At 30.1% G+C, this 17,424-nt stretch overlaps 3 protein-coding genes across 3 annotated transcripts; all 3 read left to right on the top strand.

Moving 5' to 3' along the window:
• Positions 1-849: 849 nt before the first annotated feature.
• LOC105650239 (demethylepipodophyllotoxin synthase) lies at positions 850-1,773 on the top strand (the record flags this gene model as incomplete). The annotated part of the gene is made up of 1 exon (XM_037637286.2): positions 850-1,773. A coding segment is annotated over exon 1 (924 nt), but the record flags the coding sequence as incomplete, so codon positions are not given.
• Position 1,774: 1 nt separating this feature from the next.
• On the top strand, positions 1,775-3,529 carry LOC149493432 (strychnine-10-hydroxylase-like). Its single transcript, XM_089726155.1, has 2 exons — positions 1,775-2,752; positions 2,909-3,529. The coding sequence occupies exons 1-2, from the start codon at positions 1,775-1,777 to the stop codon at positions 3,527-3,529; spliced, it is 1,599 nt and encodes a 532-aa protein (XP_089582281.1).
• Positions 3,530-14,210: 10,681 nt separating this feature from the next.
• On the top strand, positions 14,211-16,142 carry LOC105633910 (strychnine-10-hydroxylase). The gene is made up of 2 exons (XM_089725632.1): positions 14,211-15,257; positions 15,381-16,142. The coding sequence occupies exons 1-2, from the start codon at positions 14,289-14,291 to the stop codon at positions 15,999-16,001; spliced, it is 1,590 nt and encodes a 529-aa protein (XP_089581758.1). The 5' UTR covers positions 14,211-14,288; the 3' UTR covers positions 16,002-16,142.
• Positions 16,143-17,424: the final 1,282 nt, after the last annotated feature.

Genomic DNA, 17,424 nt, shown 5'->3' with positions numbered 1-17,424 from the left:
GTGTTCAATTTAAATTTTGCATACAGAAATGGATATCTAACTCAAGTAACTCGATCTTTCCGAAAAGAAAAACCCTAACTCAATAATCACATATTTTATCTTTATCACTTCCATTAGTTATATATTGTTTCAATTTCCTTATGGGCGATTAGTATCTTTTAATTATTTTTTTAATTCATTGGAAGATTCAATAGATTAAAATAACAGTACCGCTACATAATAGATAATCTTCCTCTTAACTTATCAAATTGATGAAAACATTTGTGATCGAAATGATTTAAACTCGAGACCTCTAACTTATATAATTATAAGTGAAAAATACTAATTATAGATTGATTTTTTTAATTGTTTTTGGGAATTAACACAACAAAGGAAATTATAATATTATTGCTTCATATACTATTCTCATGTCATTTATACACTCATTTCCTAGATTAGACAACCTTAATTGACATATGCTATAGTAGAAAAGGCGGCTAAATTAAGATAATCACGAGCAGGAAAGCATTCAGTAGACAGCTGGATAATTAAATATTATAGTATAGCTAATGAATGTAAACATTTCATTTTCAACCTAACAGTGATACAATATTTTTTGCATTAGCAATAATACAAGGCCTTTCTAATGACGTTCGAATAGTTGTTTATTGCAGTCTTATTTATTGTCTTTAAAGTAAAAACCGAGATGCTACTTAATAGGGTAGCGGATCTGCCACCACTGTCTTGTTCCTCCAAAGAAGAATCTAATAATGAAATGCTAATTATGTTGCTAATTATCATTAAAGCCTATCTCCTATTTCACCTATAAATAATTAATTGTCTATCTATCCTTAATTAGTTCCGAAAAGCATGGACTTCCTTGCAGGCTTCCCAACTATTGGCCTTGTCGCCTTTCTCCTATTTTTCTCATGTTTATTAAAAATATTGAAACAAAAAATATCCAAGAAGAAAAACCTACTCCCTCCACGACCTAACGGTGCATGGCCTGTTCTTGGCCACCTTCCTCTTCTAAGAGGACCAAAGCAACCCCATGTCATCTTGGCTAACATGGCTGATAAGTACGGTCCCATATTTAGTATCAAGACAGGAGTGCATCGATCTCTTGTTGTAAGTAGTTGGGAGTTGGCTAAGGAATGCTTCACTACAAATGACAAAGCTTTCGCCAACCGTCCGAATTTTCTTGCCGCAGAGCTCATGGGTTATAACAGTGCCATGTTTGGATTTAGCCCCTATGGCCAATACTGGCGTGTGATACGAAAGATAGCCACAGTTGAGCTACTGTCGAACCACCGGCTTCAGTCATTCAGGCACGTGAGAGAATCAGAGATAACAGCTGCTATGAATGGCATATATCAGCTATGGGAGGAGAATATTGATTATAATAAAGCTGATATGGTGGTAAAGATGAAGCAATGGTTTGGAGACATAACTTTAAATGTGATTTTCAGGATTATAGTAGGGAAGCGATATGTGAATTATTATATGACATCGCTAGAAGATGGGAATGATAGTGATGAGTGGCGAGAGGCAGTGAACAAGTTCTTCGAGTTGTCCGGTAAGTACGTGCTGTCTGATTCGCTGCCGTTTTTGAGATGGCTGGATCTTGGAGGATATCAGAAATCTATGAAGAAAACGGCTAAGGAGCTGGACGTTTTTGTGCAATCTTGGTTAGATGAGCACAAGTGCAAAAGATCATCATCCGAATGCAATGTGAAAGGCGAGGAAGACTTCATGGATGTGATGCTCTCTATTTTCGATGAAGCAGAGGAGCTTCATGGAATTCCTTTCTATGTTGTCAAGGAGTTCTGTTTTCATCGTACTTGCACTTTTGACACCTTTAATGTACTCTTTCCTTATGAAATCAAGAAAGGCACGTGGTAAGAAGAATGGACTACCACTGCCACCAGAACCTAGCGGTAAATTACCATTTATTGGCCACCTCCACCTGCTAGGTGGGTCACAACCGCCACACATAACTCTGGGAAAAATAGCCGAAAAGCTCGGACCAATATACAGAATCAAAGTAGGTGTGCATCCAAGCTTGATCATAACTAGTTCGGAACTGGCCAAAGAATGCTTTACCATAAACGACAAAGCATTTTCTTATCGTCCTAAAGCTCTTTTCTTAGATGTTATGACTTACAATTATGCCATGTTTGGTGCAAGCCCTTATGGTGACTACTGGCGCGAAATTCGCAAAATAGCCAGTCTTGAGCTTCTTTCTGCTCGTCGGCTTGAGTTGCTGAAACATGTGAGAGAAAATGAAATAAAGGACGCCATCCAAGGGCTATATCATGGATGGTTAAAGAATAAAAACAGCAGTAAGACCAAACAACTTGAGGTGGAAATGAAACAATGGTTTTGGGACGTAACTTTGAATGGGGTATTAAAGCTGGTCGTAGGGAAGCGTTACGTTGAGTATATAAAGAACGATGATGATTCTAATGAGAGTGGCGATGGCGACTGGCGATTTGCTTTGAGGGATTTTTTCCAATTATCTGGCAAATTTCCCGTGTCAGATGCACTTCCATATCTAAGGTGGCTCGATATAGGTGGAGTTGAGAAGGAGATGCAGAATGTCGCAAAAGTCTTAGACAAAGTAGTGTCAGGATGGTTAGAAGAACACAAGAAGAAAAGAGCTTCCGGCGCCAAGACAGAGGAAGACTTCATGGATGTGATGCTGTCTCTACTTGATGACTCTAAAGAGATTTACAATCGAGATGCTGCTACTGTCAACAAAGCTACTTGCATGGTAAATATTCGAAACTGGCCCATTCTTTTGTCATAACAGTAGACTATAATGAACTTAGAATTTTAAATTGGCTTTCCTAAAACCTAATGACAATTAAAATAGCTTAACAGTAGATTATATTTGTTCTAACATACTCTTTTTCTTGTTTTCTTGCAGGCTATTATTTTAGCAGCTTCAGATACTACTAAAACTTCTTTGACATGGACTTTGTCTTTATTACTAAATCATTCGGATGTCCTAAAGAAAGTGAAAGATGAATTAGACGTGAAAATTGGTAAAGAAAGGCAAGTTCAGAATTCGGACATAAACAATTTAACTTATTTTAATGCAGTGGTTAAGGAAGCATTCAGGTTATATCCTGCAGCGGCATTATCAGTGCCACGTGAAAGTAACGAAGATTGTGTTGTTGGAGGCTATCATATTCCGGCAGGCACTCGCCTTTTCGTTCATATTTCGAAAATTCAGAGAGATCCACGCGTCTGGGAAAATCCTTTAGAGTTTCAACCAGAAAGGTTCCTTACTACCCATAAGGATGTTGATGTTAAGGGTCAACATTTTGAGCTTATACCATTCGGTGCTGGAAGAAGAATTTGTCCTGGAACCACTTTAGCTCTTCAAACTTTGAACCTAACGCTTGCTTCTCTTCTGCATGCCTTTGAAATTGAAACTCCATTAGGGCAACCAGTTGATATGACTGAAAGCTCTGGTATAACTAACCTCAAAGCCACTCCTCTCGATGTTCTTCTTACTCCTCTTCTTCCTGCCCACCTTTACTAGAAAATCATGATATAATAAAATAAGAGAAACTAAATAGTAGAGGTATTTTTCCATTTTTTGTGTGTTATAAAGAGAGCTGTTTAGAAATCTCTATCTGTAAATTAATTTTTTTCGTTAATTTCTTGTTTAAGTAATTGGTTCTTTTTGTTGTTGCTATAGGGGTATATTGTAGTTTAAATATACACCAAGGATCCATTTGTTTCTCTAAAATAACTTGCAGGAAAATATTTTTCACAATTTTTCGTTGTTTGGGGTGCTCAGAAAAATAAGTCAATAGAAAATATTTTTCTGGTCAAACTAAAATTAAGCAAATTTTTTAAGGAAAACAACTTCTCATTTTCGAGAGGGTAAAATATTTTTTAGACATTAGCACACCTTATAAATTCATATTTTTTAATTTATTAATCATCATAATTACTACCACCATTCACCATTTACCACTGACCACTACCACCTGCTACCACGATCGGCCACCGACGACTTTCATAATTTATATATATTTTTTGCATTCTTTTCATATTTAACAATAAAATTTTTAAATTATAAAGTTTCTATTATTATTAATATTTTTTATGGTCTTATGAGATGAAAACTTTAATATTTTTAACTAATTTTCAATATTAACCAAGCAATGGAAAATAAGTTATTTCAAAAATATTTTCCATAAAAATATTTTTCAGTAAATTATTTTTTTGCAAGTTAGTTACGGAAACAAATGGAGCCTAAGTATCTATAATTTTGTTGGTTGTCTTTCTTATTAGGAAATTTAATTATTCATTATTATTAGTTTATTATTGTTATTATTATTAAGAAACTTAATTCGATGTTGTTATTGAAATATATTTATGGTTTGTGAAAATTATTATATTATTATATTTTTGAAATACCCGAATTTTTATTTTCAAAACTTTCAAATTTTTATTAAATCAAAAATCTCGATTTTCAACTATACGGATTATAAATACCAAACAATCTCAATTCGAGCCCAAATTTACGAGTTGGGCCTAAGCCCAAATATATCATCAGAATTTTCGATTTGAGAAGTTAAAACTTTCGAGAAATAACATGAAATTCCAGCAATTTAATCTATTATATATATATATATATATATATATATATATATATATATATTAATTATCCTAAAATAAAATGTCTTTACTATTAATATTTTTATTATTATTATTGAGTAAATAGAGAAAAAGTTACGGAATCTAACTAAAATAATCAAAATTAATCGAACCGGACCCAAAAATTAAATTGATTTTTCGAAAACCATACGAATAATCTGAAAACAAGTGAAAAACCTGCAAATCGAGCTGATTCATTGAATTAGATCAAACCGGTTCGAATCGAACCGAAATGGTTTAGAAGCCCCATGATTTTTTCTTTCTTTCTTTTTTTTTTTTCTTCTTTTTCTTTTCTTTTCTTTTCTTTTTCTTCTTCCTTGCGCCAGCGCCAGCGCGCGCCCCCTCTCTTCTTCCCCCCTCTTTCCAGTTTTCCGGCCGAATGGCCATAGATTCCGGCGAGCTAGCAGCCTAAACGTATCTACTCGATGAAAGGACCTCCGTCCTAGCCTTGGCTCGGGCGATTTAAACTGTAGTCAAGCAAATCAGGTCTGGAAACTTCGTTAACGACGCAACGTCGCTTTACGACGAAATCGCACCTTCTCCGGTGAGGTTAGGCTTCGAGATGGGTGCCAGTTGATCTCTCTTCCCTACGCGGTCTTTTTCCCCTCTGTCAATCGAGGTTTCCGGTGGCGACGACGAACCACCACGATCGGCGGCTATATCAGTGGCTGTCTTTGCTCATTCTAGCTGAACGGGCCACTGAATCGATAAACGGACTCTGGACGGCAAAAAATCGAGCCAAATGGTGTGGAGAGCTCTCAATTCCTAATAACCACGGCTTTCCGGCCACCGCGGACGGCAGCGGCGGCGGTACGGCGGGTACCAAGGGACGGAATTGTCGCCCAAATTTCAATCAGGGCGCTCTAAAAATAAATTCTCAATTTTTGTATATAAAGAATTAATTAATTAATTTAATTGAGTAATTAAGTAATTAAATTGAATTTGAACGAATAATCAATCAATATAATTTTGCTAAGAATCAGTGGTATAATGTAAATGCATATCAGTTCTGAATATTATTAAATATATTTCATGAACATAAGTTAAAACTAGAGGTTTGGTACTGAGATAAGAATTCCTAACTAATATTTATGAAAGCTAATTTAGGAATTTTAATAAATATTGTTAGGATGTTAGTATAATTTGTTAATTAATTAATTTGGACTTATTAAGTGTATATATATAAGTGTGATGGATGATATCTGTAGTCTGAAGCGGATGGATTGGTTGAATTGATTGTCCGATGGATGAGATGTGTGAATTGATTGATCGAATAATTGATAAATAAAGTTATGGTAGACGGGATGTGTTGATTTGAATTGTCCGACGGGTGGGCTTTGATATTATGTTGTTGAATTGTGGTTTAGTCAAATTTTAGGTGAGATTTCGATAGAAGCTAGACTAGTTTTAATTAATAACATAATAAATAAGCTTATTTAGATAAATTCTATAATTTGATACATAATAATAAAGTGCTCTAATTATTTATTTATTATCCTTATCATTTATTTAATTATTCAATTAATTATTTATTTTCATTATTATTGTTTAGTATTATTATTTATTCTATCATTGTTATTTATTGTTAATATTATTTGTTTATTTATTTATTTATTTATTTGCATTTGAATATGGATGTCTAAGTGTGCTATGGCATCATGATATTTAATTGATTTCTATGCTTACATTTAATTGCAATGCTTGATTAGTTGTGATGTAAAAATGTTTTCCTATATTTGTATGGAGTTGGGATGAAGTGGGTCACCATGGATTTTTGAGGGCAGTCCACGAGACCGTTGGCTATATGGGAGATCGGCATCCCTGTGCATCTGATGATATGATATGGATGATATGGATAAACCACAGGGTGGCCTCCTGTTGGCATGGAAAAGAAAAGAGAGAATGAAAAAACAATGAGAGGGCTGGTCAAGTGAGGATTAGACCGGTCGGCCATGTATGGGGATCAGCTCCCTGGTGCACACGTCATGAGAGGATGGGTCATGTGGAAGGACGGCTCATCGGGGGTTTCGATGACGTCACAGACCAATTTTACCAATTTCCACGTAATGTGATTATGTGAAGATGTTAATAATTGTGAGTGCTGGTGATATGCCATTTGTGTGACTGGCTGCGTGAGCATGTAACTAGTCGGATGACTATATTGATATATTTTATACATTTGTGTGAATGCATGTGTTGTGCAATAATTATTACTCCTTAGAGAACTCACATGTTTTGTTTAATTTTTCAGGAAGTAAGTTTGTTTTTAATTCGGTTAAGCTATGTTTCTTTGCTGCATGCTAGAAAGAAATTTCTTTAGTTCAATAATTATTTTGTTATGCAACAATACGTATAAAAATCTATGTATGTCTATCAGTTAGTAACTCTGCAGTTGTAGAATTTACATACATTTAGTCGTGTATTAACATAGACGAAATAATTCCATTAGCCCATATTAAAAATGTGATATATTGTTAATTAGGCCCGAACTGTGGAATGTTGTAAATGATAAATTTGGGCCGAGATTTAATAAAATCTTGAGATTTATTTTCCTAGTAATATGGGTTGAATGTTTGAAATTATATTGAGATAGTAGATTTTTAGTGTTTCAGGCTTACTACGGGCTTCGGAGCCTTAAGCTTACGTGAATTCTAGTGCCGGTCCGGCCCATAGAAATGGGTCGTGATAATTTTTTAGTATATTTAATTTTTTGGGTAATTCCTCTTGAATAGTTATACTTAATTTAAAATTCTTTTTATTATTTACTATTTATACTTAATTTAAAATTCTTAATTTAAAATTGAATTCATAGTTATACTTAATTTAAAATTCTTTTTATTATTTACTATTTATTTAACTTGTAGATTTATATTGAATTCATAATTAGCCTAACTCTTTCATAATCCACTGGTTCATGTATTTAATAGATTAAATTGGATTGAAAAAAATTATCGACTTGTATGTATGACTTAAGAACTTTAAATCAATAAATCTGATCCAATCCAATTCATGAGCAGCCCTACACCAATTTAAGAGCACGTGATTGGCACTAGGATGCATGAAAGTGGAATGCTACTAAAAGCCAATAAGACAATAGTTCTGTTTGCCACTAGAAGCAATATATTGATTAAGTCAAAAAATTATTTCTATTGTTTACAGCGTTTAGTGGTTTAATATTTAGATTTTTTTTTTTTTTGGAAAGGGCTAGTGTTTATAATTTGAGGTATTAAATTATTAAAACATTATTTATTTTAACGTTTGACGAAATACTAGTTAAATAACTGATAATTAATACAACAATAAGTAACTATTAAAATATGCTAAAACATCTAATCAACTATTCAAAAATCTGTTACATTTGTTAAATGTAATGAAAAACAATAAAATTAGTCAAAATTTTCTTTGTAACTAAGACCATTGCTTCTCCTAGAAACAATAGAATTCACAACATAGAAACATGAACAAACTCAACGTTATTAATTTATATCTCCGACAAAAATTAATTTTAACATTTCAATCCTATGTAGTATAAATTGTATAACCTCAATATGAATAATACAACTTCTATGTCTACATCATATTTATTTATTTATGAGAGAATTATCATTCAATCTATATAATTTATAAAACTAATTATTTTATTTCTATGTTTTCAACAATAAATAAATAAATATTTCCATATAGTTTTTAAACAGTAAATTAACTGATCATTCTTGCTATTAAACCGACATTTTGATGTCATTTTGAGCTTAAAGTCAAAGAATTAAGTGAGAAAATAAAATCTAAAAGGCAATAATATTGTTATCCATATGGAAAAATAAGTTAATTATTTCATTTTTATAATTTTTAAAAATCAATAAGTTGGTCCTTCCATCAATTATCGGCAAAATGTGGTAATAACAAAATGGACCAAATAATAAATTTTCTTATTATGAAATTGATTTACTTATACCGAATGAATGGTGTCATCCATAAACCAAATTAATAAAAATAATAATTTTTCATTGAAACGATAAATCTAATTTTTGATAATCATTAATTATGCGTAAAATAAAAATATATATCCAAAACTTTTAACAAGGAAATTTTTACACACATAATAATCTTATACTTTCAATCAGACTTGGTGCTTGTGGATAGCCTAAGACTGTATTTGAAGAGTGGCTATATATCTCATTTTGATAATCAATTATCTATTTTAGAAATTACAAAGAGTATTAACTCTATATATGTAGCTCTTAAAGAAACTAGTATAATAAATTTAAAAATAACATATAATCTTCTAGTTAATTGCAAGGCATAAATGAAAAATAAACGCATTAATAATATTAATCTTTTATATATATATATAATAAAAAAATATATGCAAGCGGCATAATTGACTTTTTTATTTAAAAAATCTATTAAGTTCAATCCCGTTGCTAAATATTATATAATATTATTTAATAATGCTCAAATGTATTAAAAAAAAACTGACAGTTCTAGATGCCTACGTAAATATGAGTTCGCCATCGCCTGTGGCCTGCAAGTATTTTCGTATGGGATCAGAACGGCATTGGATCATCGATATGACAACACTATTAATTGAGGGTTTATTCAACCAATTCCATTTCTTTTTTTCCATGGATAGACTTGACCGATTCTTTTTTGTTTTTTTTTTTTAAGAAGAAGAAGAAGAAGAAAATGAAAAGAGACTTCTTTTTCCATGAATAAGATTTATTTCTTATTTTATTTTTGATGGAAAATGCTATCTGGACTTTTTTTTTTTCTTTTTGAAATTGAAGGCGACTTGGCTTACTTATGTTATTTAATTAAATGTATATTAAACATTGATTTTTATGCATTAGGAAGGAAAATAATTTAAAAACTGTATATATTTCTATTTCAGTCAATCTTAGATAAACTGGATCGGAACCCATAAGTTTTCATCCAAATTTCCACACATATTAATTTATATTTGTTTTATTTATCTAGATGACAACAATTTATTTTGAATTCTAAGTTGTCGTCTCCAGTTCCACTAGCTTATAGCAAAACCCCCCCTTTTTTTTTTAAATTGCATCAAATATGAAATCAATTTTATGATTTAAGTTATGATAATATCAAGTCGGTTTTAAAATATTTTTTATTTTTTATATTTCAAAAAAATTACTTTCTGACAATAACTTAAGTAAATTATTGAATAATTTTACATATTTATATTTTAATTTTAACTATATTTAGGGTATAAATAATTTTATGTGAATACCAAATTTATTTAGTTTATTATTTCATCCATCTTAAAATATAAATCATTTTAAAATAATTGTTTCGTCTTAAAAATATATCGTTTTGAATACTTATCACATTTGAAATTTCACATTTCTTAAAAAAATTATTAAATTTATTATTAAATAGATTGACTATATTACTCTTAATTTAATATATTCAAATAGAATTTTTTAAGAATTAAAATAATCATATTTGATCATATGTATAGGATAAATATGAAAAAAAAATTATTTCTACTTAAAACATAATATTTTGTTAAACGTGAGAATTATCTGGGAAGTGAGGGAGTAATAAATACTATGACTCATTGAGCAAAATCTATTCAAAATATACACGTCTGAAGCCCCTTGTTTCTACATTAAATGCCATTGACCGATTGTTAAGTTAACGCGTTTCATAATGGATCTGATCTTGTCTGTGAAGAGACTTAACGAATTAATGCAAACCTGACCCTATTTCTCTTTTTTATCCCTTCTTCCTTTTAGTGCGTTCTTTGCTTTTTACTTTTTTGTTGTTTTTTAACTGTTTGGTGTTTGAAATTTACTACTGATCTGATTAATTTTAAATCACATCAGATAAGATAGCCCATCAAAGAGATAAAAAGTACGCACTTTCGAGTGTTTAAAGTAAACTTTGTTATTTATTACTAGAAACATAAATCATGGGGGAGTTACAGGATATGGCTTTAATAAGTTTTAAAAAAAATGAAAAAGGAAAGACAAATTTGTTGAAGTAAACTTCATTATGAAAAGCTTTTAGTGGGTGGAAATGGTTAATAAGTAAAAGCAAAAGCGAAGAAGGCACTTAAACATAGAAAAGAAAAAAAATAATATTGTGTCTCCATATATATATTTTATCAGAGTTAATTCAGTTCTCGCTTTTTTTAAAATATATTTTTTAATTCCTCTGTTATTTTAAAGAAAGCTGTGTGCCTGAACACAGATTTCACGTCAAACGTGTCGTGTGAAAGGAAAAAGAGCTATGAAGAATGTAATAGGAAAATCACTTTCATCCTTTTATTTTTAATTTTCTTTTACTATACAATCACTTGGTAGGATAATAATAATATGAAAAAAATGATATACCTCATATAAATATAAAATGGATCAATTAATTAAATAATTTTTTAAAATAAGAATTTCCCTCTATTAGTTAAAATTTTTATGAATATATATATTTTTTTAATAAAAACTGAAAATGATTAATCTATACAAAAATAAATATTTACTGTAATTAATCTAATTGCAAATAATAATGAGTTGAAATTTATAAGATATCTGTAAAGTTAAATTATACTAAGTACTTCAAATTATTTATCTTATTATCTTTAATGCTCGTATTGATTAGCTAATAAAAACAAACACACCTCATAATTATGAGTGTAATATTGAATTACCCTTTTTTTAACTCAAATTTCTATTTATGAATTTTGTTCGGCTGCAATATAATTTTTTAGCACATTTTTAATATTTTAAATGAGACTAAAATTCTTCTAGACCTGTGCACAGTGCACAACCCTGCCAACTACATGATTGAAAAATATTATTGAGCGTTCAACCAAAGAGAATTCTTACGTTAGCTGATATTGAAATTTAATTATAATTACATTGGAATTGGAAGCTCGACCTCTTTTCAAAACGATAAGGCTTGACTCCTTTTTTTTCTTTAATGGAGATGCGACTTAGAAATTTTTTTTTTTTTTCAAAATGAAATTGACTTAGACTTTATACTTTTACTAATTAAAATGACTTTAGACTTTATACTTTTAATCATAGGTGGCTTTTGCCTAAAGTATTAATTTTATCGCTATCTAAAAATACATAACCGTATAAAAGAAAATAAAAATTTATATGATAAATTGAGGAGATGATGCACAATTATATACATAGCACTAAGGAGGAAATTAAGCTTTTTTTTTAAAAAAAAATTAAAGGATAATTAAATTATAAAATAATAAAATATTAGATAAATTTATATTGTGGTAATTATTGAAAAAAATAATTACCTTTCAGAAAAAAAAAAAAAACTTCAAACCATCTCTCAACCTAATCATTCAGTTCATAATTTATAAATGCAGATTCTTGAAATTCTAATAGGTGTCAAAAAAAAAAATCAATCATCACTCAATCTCCAACCCCTGCCCTCAATTTCAAATTAATATCTATATATAATTATAATGAAAAATAATAATAAATTATTTTTACTGTTAGGTCAAAGAAAAAATAATGAGAAGATGATCTGAAGTGAATAGAAATCACTTTCACCACAGTGACAGTATTATTTATCCAGTGTATTAGATAAAGGAATATATATATATATATATACATGCAGATTTTTGAAACCCAAAAGTGACCAAAGCAAAAATATATAGTTTTAATTTTTTTTTCTAGTTTCCTAAACATTATTTTTTTTTAAGTTAAACAGATTTAGGATATAAGAGAAAAAATATCAAAAAAATTAAAAATACTTAACCATCAATAGATCATCTGTTTATTGCAAGGGAGATATAAATATTTTACTACATTAAAATGATAGTAGTTACAAGTTATTCAGTAACAAAAAAAAATTAAAAAAATATTATTAAGAATAAAACTTTTTCAAAACTCACCTAATAAAATAAAACATTTCAATGTATATGGATATATAAATATATCAACAAAATATTTTATATGTTTTTTTAATTAAAATTTCAATTATTTACGGTCCTATGTTTAATTATGTAAATTCTATTTGAAAATTTATTTTTTAAAAAATATATCCAATCAAATATGACAAATAAAAAGAGCAAAAATATTAATAAAAATAATATCATTTTTTCTTTTTTATCCCTTTTCTAAATAAAATATTATATTATATATATTCTATTTGAAAATTTTATTTTTTAAAAATATATCCAATCATATTATACAATAATAAAGAAAAAAGAATATTAATAAAAAAAATATTTTTTTTATTTATATCTTAAAAAATTAAATATTTAATAAATGAAATATAAAAAATTTTCAAATGTCTCGTTATCTTATGTATTCATTAAAAATAAATTTAGTAAATATAAAAATTAAAAGTTTGAAATGCTTAATTAGATATATGTATTTATTCAAAAATTTATTTTTTCGATTCATTAGAAGGCCTGATGGCGGAAATAATACTACAGGTTACACAACAATCAAATTAGTAACTCATGTAACAAAAAAAAAATTTCTTTTTTTTATCTCTCTCCTAAATAAAATATCATATATATTCTATTTGAAATTTTATTTTTTAAAAAAATTTTTCAATCATATCATACAAACATAAAGAAAAGAAATATTTTCTTTTTATATATATATTTTCTAAAAGAATTAAATATTTAATAAATAAAATATAAATTTTTTTAAATATCTCATTATCATATATGTTCATTAAAAAATAAATTTAATAAAAATAAAACTTAAAATTTTGAAATGCTTGATTATTTATATGTATTTATTTGCAAAATAATTTTTTTATTCATCAGGAGACTTGATAAGCCGAAATAACACTGTGAGCTACACAATAATCAAATTGGTGAAAACACTTATGGTTGAGAGGATTCGAACTCGAGACCCCTTACTCCTTGTATAAGTAGAAAGATAATCAGGCCGCACATAATTGGCTAAAAAAATAATTTTTATAAATTATATCTAATCAACTAATTAATAAACTGTAATTTTTTAATTGGCCGTTATGAAGGGTACTTTACAATATTTTAAATTTCATTAAGAAGATAGGAAATTCCGTTATTCTTATACTATTCTCACTTTTATATATAATATAGATAGATATATCTATTAAATTTCATTAAGAAGATAGGAAATTCCGTTATTCTTATACTATTCTCACTTTTATATATAATATAGATAGATATAGATATAGGTATATATAAAATTTAAATTAATATTTTAAGTGTAACATACCCACCAAAAAGATTAAAAGATTATATAAAATACATGATAATATATAAAAATATAATTATATATTTAATAGTAATTAAAATTGCTACTAAAAGTTTACCAAAAAAATTGTATTAGTTAAAAAAAAAATATATCAAATAACACAAACAAATTAAACGAAACCGCCCCTATCTTCCATCCCTGAACCTAACGCGCTAATCTTTATTCAAGTTTGTACACTTATTCCGGTTTTTTCATATGAAATGAATTGGTCTATTTTCAATTCTAAGTTGCCGTCTCCTTTCGACTTTAACTAGCTTACTATAAATACCCCTTCTACGTAGTGTTTAACCACAAACATCATCCTCTCCTTTCGCTAAACAGCTTTTACTTATCTTCTTTGATCGTTTTCAATATTAATATACAGTTATATACCCTTAAGAAACAGCCATGGAATTCCTTTCTCTGTTCTCAAGGAGTACTGTTTTCATGGCACTTGCCATTTTTGTTCCTTTAATCTACTCTTTATTAACGAAATCAAGAAAGGCACGTGATAATAAGATTAGACTACCACTGCCGCCAGAACCCAACGGTAGATTACCAGTTATTGGCCACCTCCACCTGCTAGGTGGGTCGCAACCACCACACATAACGCTAGAAAAAATGGCTGAAAAGATTGGACCAATATATTCAATCAAGCTAGGTGTGCATCGAGCTTTGATCGTAAGTAGTTGGGAGATGGTCAAAGAATGCTTTACTACAAATGACAAAGCATTTGCTTACCGTCCTAAAGCTCTTTTCTTGGATGTTATGAGTTACGATTATGCCATGTTTGGTGCAAGCCCTTACGGTGATTACTGGCGCGAAATGCGCAAAATAGCCACTCTTGAGCTTCTCTCCGTTCGTCGGCTTGAGTTGCTGAAACACGTGAGAGAAACTGAAGTGAAGGAAGCCACAGAAGGGCTATATCAGGGTTGGTTAAAGAACAAAAATAGCAACAATAAACTTGAGGTGGAAATGATAAAATGGTTTTGGGACGTATCTTTAAATGGAATATTAAAGATGGTTGTAGGGAAAAGATATGTGGAGTATATAAAAAAGGACGAAGATATTAATGAGAGTGGCCACTGGCGATATGCTTTGAGGGATTTTTTCGAATTATCTGGCAAATTTGCAGTGTCTGATGCACTTCCATATCTGAGATGGCTTGATATTGGTGGAGTTGAAAAGGAGATGCAGAAGACAACTAAGGTGTTAGACAATGTAATGACAGGATGGTTAGAAGAACACAAGAAGAAGAGAGCTTCTGGTATGGCTAACTCAGAGGAAGACTTCATGGATGTAATGCTGTCCCTTCTTGATGACTCTAAACAGATTTCCAATCGAGATGCTGATACCGTCAACAAAGCTACTTGCCTGGTAAATAACATTCTTGAAAATAAATTCTAAATTGATTTTTTCATAAAACCCATTGAAAAAAATATGAATAATACCAAACTATTATTTTTGTTCTGACTATCTTGTTTTCTTGACTTGTGTCAGGCTCTAATTTTGGCAGCCTCCGATACTACTAAAACTACCTTGACTTGGACTCTGTCTTTATTACTAAATAATCCGGAGGTCCTAAAGAAAGCCAAAGATGAATTAGACATGCAAGTTGGTAAAGAAAGGCAAGTGAAGGATTCGGACATAAAGCATCTAACATATCTTCAGGCTATCATTAAAGAATCATTAAGGTTATATCCTGCAGCGCCATTATCAGTGCCACGGGTATGTATTGAAGATTGTGTTGTCGGCGGCTACCGTATTCCGGCAGGCACACGACTTTTTGTTCATATTTCCAAAATTCAAAGAGATCCACGGGTATGGGAAAACCCTTTAGAGTTTCAACCAGAAAGGTTTCTTACGACCCATAAGGATATTGATGTGAAGGGTCAAAATTATGAGCTGATCCCATTTAGCACTGGAAGAAGAATTTGCCCCGGAGCTTCTTTTGCTCTTCAAGTTTTGAACCTGTCACTCGCTACGCTGCTCCATGCTTTTGATATTGAAACTCCATTAGGGAAACCAGTTGATATGACTGAGGGCCATGGTATAACCAACCTCAAAGCCACTCCTCTTGATGTTCTTCTTACGCCTCGTCTTCCTGCGCACCTTTACTAAAACAGAAGAAGCTTCTTTTCTTGTTTCTTTATATTAATAAATTGTATCTCTGTGTACATGAATATCTTGTTTAATTAACTGTAATTTGTTGTTGTTAAATTTGATTAATTTTAATAAATATGAATATCTTCCTTTCTATAATTTTTAATTAATTGTTTATTTTTAAGTATTTAAACTTCATTTTTCATTGTATTTATAAGTAATTTAGATACGTGTCGTCTGCGTTTGACTTAGAGCAGCAATGCTTTCCATGTAATTTTGTGCTTCCAATTTAGTAGGATGTGTTATACTTATCCTGTTAAAATAATGCATAAAATGGAAAAAAATAAAAATATCCGAGGAATAATTTGCTTACATCAGCTTTTGGTTTTTATTTTTTTTGCCCCTAAATTATTTCCTCTTTGTCAACGTAGGAAGCCCCATACCTTATTTGTATGCCACGTGTCTGCAGATGGATCTGCAAGTGTCAGGCAGATGGATATAGTTGCTGATGGAAGCAGAAAATTCTGGTCCTTAAACCAGTTGACCGTTTATATGGATCTATTGAAGCCCATTGCAAACCCATTTTGAATTAAATGAAAATTACATCACGAATGAGATCATCAAAATCATTTATTTGTAGAACCGATAACGATTCGTTGTATTTAATAGGCTGTTCATAAGACAAACGTCACCGGGTTCGACCAAACCAATCTCATTCAACCCAAAAAAATTGATTTTTATTTTTTTACATCATCTGGCCGGCTTTTTTTTTTTTTTTTTTGAAAACCATAAATTTATATATGACGTCTAGATTATTGTTAGTATGCAAATTATTATAAAGATGGAAAGAAGCATTGAGGGAGTTTTTTAAGTTGCTGGGCAGATTTATCGCAGCTGATACGGTGCCGTTTCTGCGTCGGTTCGATGCTGGCGGACATGTAAAAGCCATGAAAAAAACCCATTAAGGTCCATTGTTTTAAGAAGGCTCAAAAACTAAACAGCTCCATTTGATTCAACCCGACCCAGACTAAGATGTTTACAAGCTTGAAAAGATTAAAAGAGAAGTCAGAAATTTCATTTAATGGAGGCAGTAAAATGTCAATTACAGTTATCTAAATTTCTTTCTATTGAGTAAAAATTGCAATACTTATCTGTCAATTATTAGCTTATAAATAAAGTTGATTAAAATTTTATAAAATTTCATTTGTTTCAATTTAAATTTCGTCAGTTAATCTTATGTCTTCGTTGTGATTCATGAGTTTAATCTATTTAAAAAGAGAGTAGTTCTTGAATATGGACATGGAATGTTTTTTCTTTATATATTTTTTTAATCAGAAAATCTTTAAAATGAGCATAGAATTTAACTAAATAAACGTGGCACACGAACCATTGAACTCGATGATGATATATGTCGCTTTGCATCTGTGAGATTTCAAATCTC

Source organism: Jatropha curcas, chromosome 9 (assembly GCF_041381405.1).
Source record: "Jatropha curcas cultivar XTBG-Jc1 chromosome 9, XTBG_Jcur_1.0, whole genome shotgun sequence".
Lineage (NCBI taxonomy): Eukaryota > Viridiplantae > Streptophyta > Magnoliopsida > Malpighiales > Euphorbiaceae > Jatropha > Jatropha curcas.
This window is presented reverse-complemented; position numbering and strand designations above follow the sequence as displayed.

Coding starts and splice junctions, on each gene's coding strand:
- LOC105633910 (XM_089725632.1), top strand. CDS start 14,289: ATGGAATTCCTTTCTCTGTTCTCAAGGAGTACTGTTTTCATGGCACTT. Junction 15,258..15,380: donor TCAACAAAGCTACTTGCCTG/GTAAATAACATT, acceptor GACTTGTGTCAG/GCTCTAATTTTGGCAGCCTC.
- LOC149493432 (XM_089726155.1), top strand. CDS start 1,775: ATGGAATTCCTTTCTATGTTGTCAAGGAGTTCTGTTTTCATCGTACTT. Junction 2,753..2,908: donor TCAACAAAGCTACTTGCATG/GTAAATATTCGA, acceptor GTTTTCTTGCAG/GCTATTATTTTAGCAGCTTC.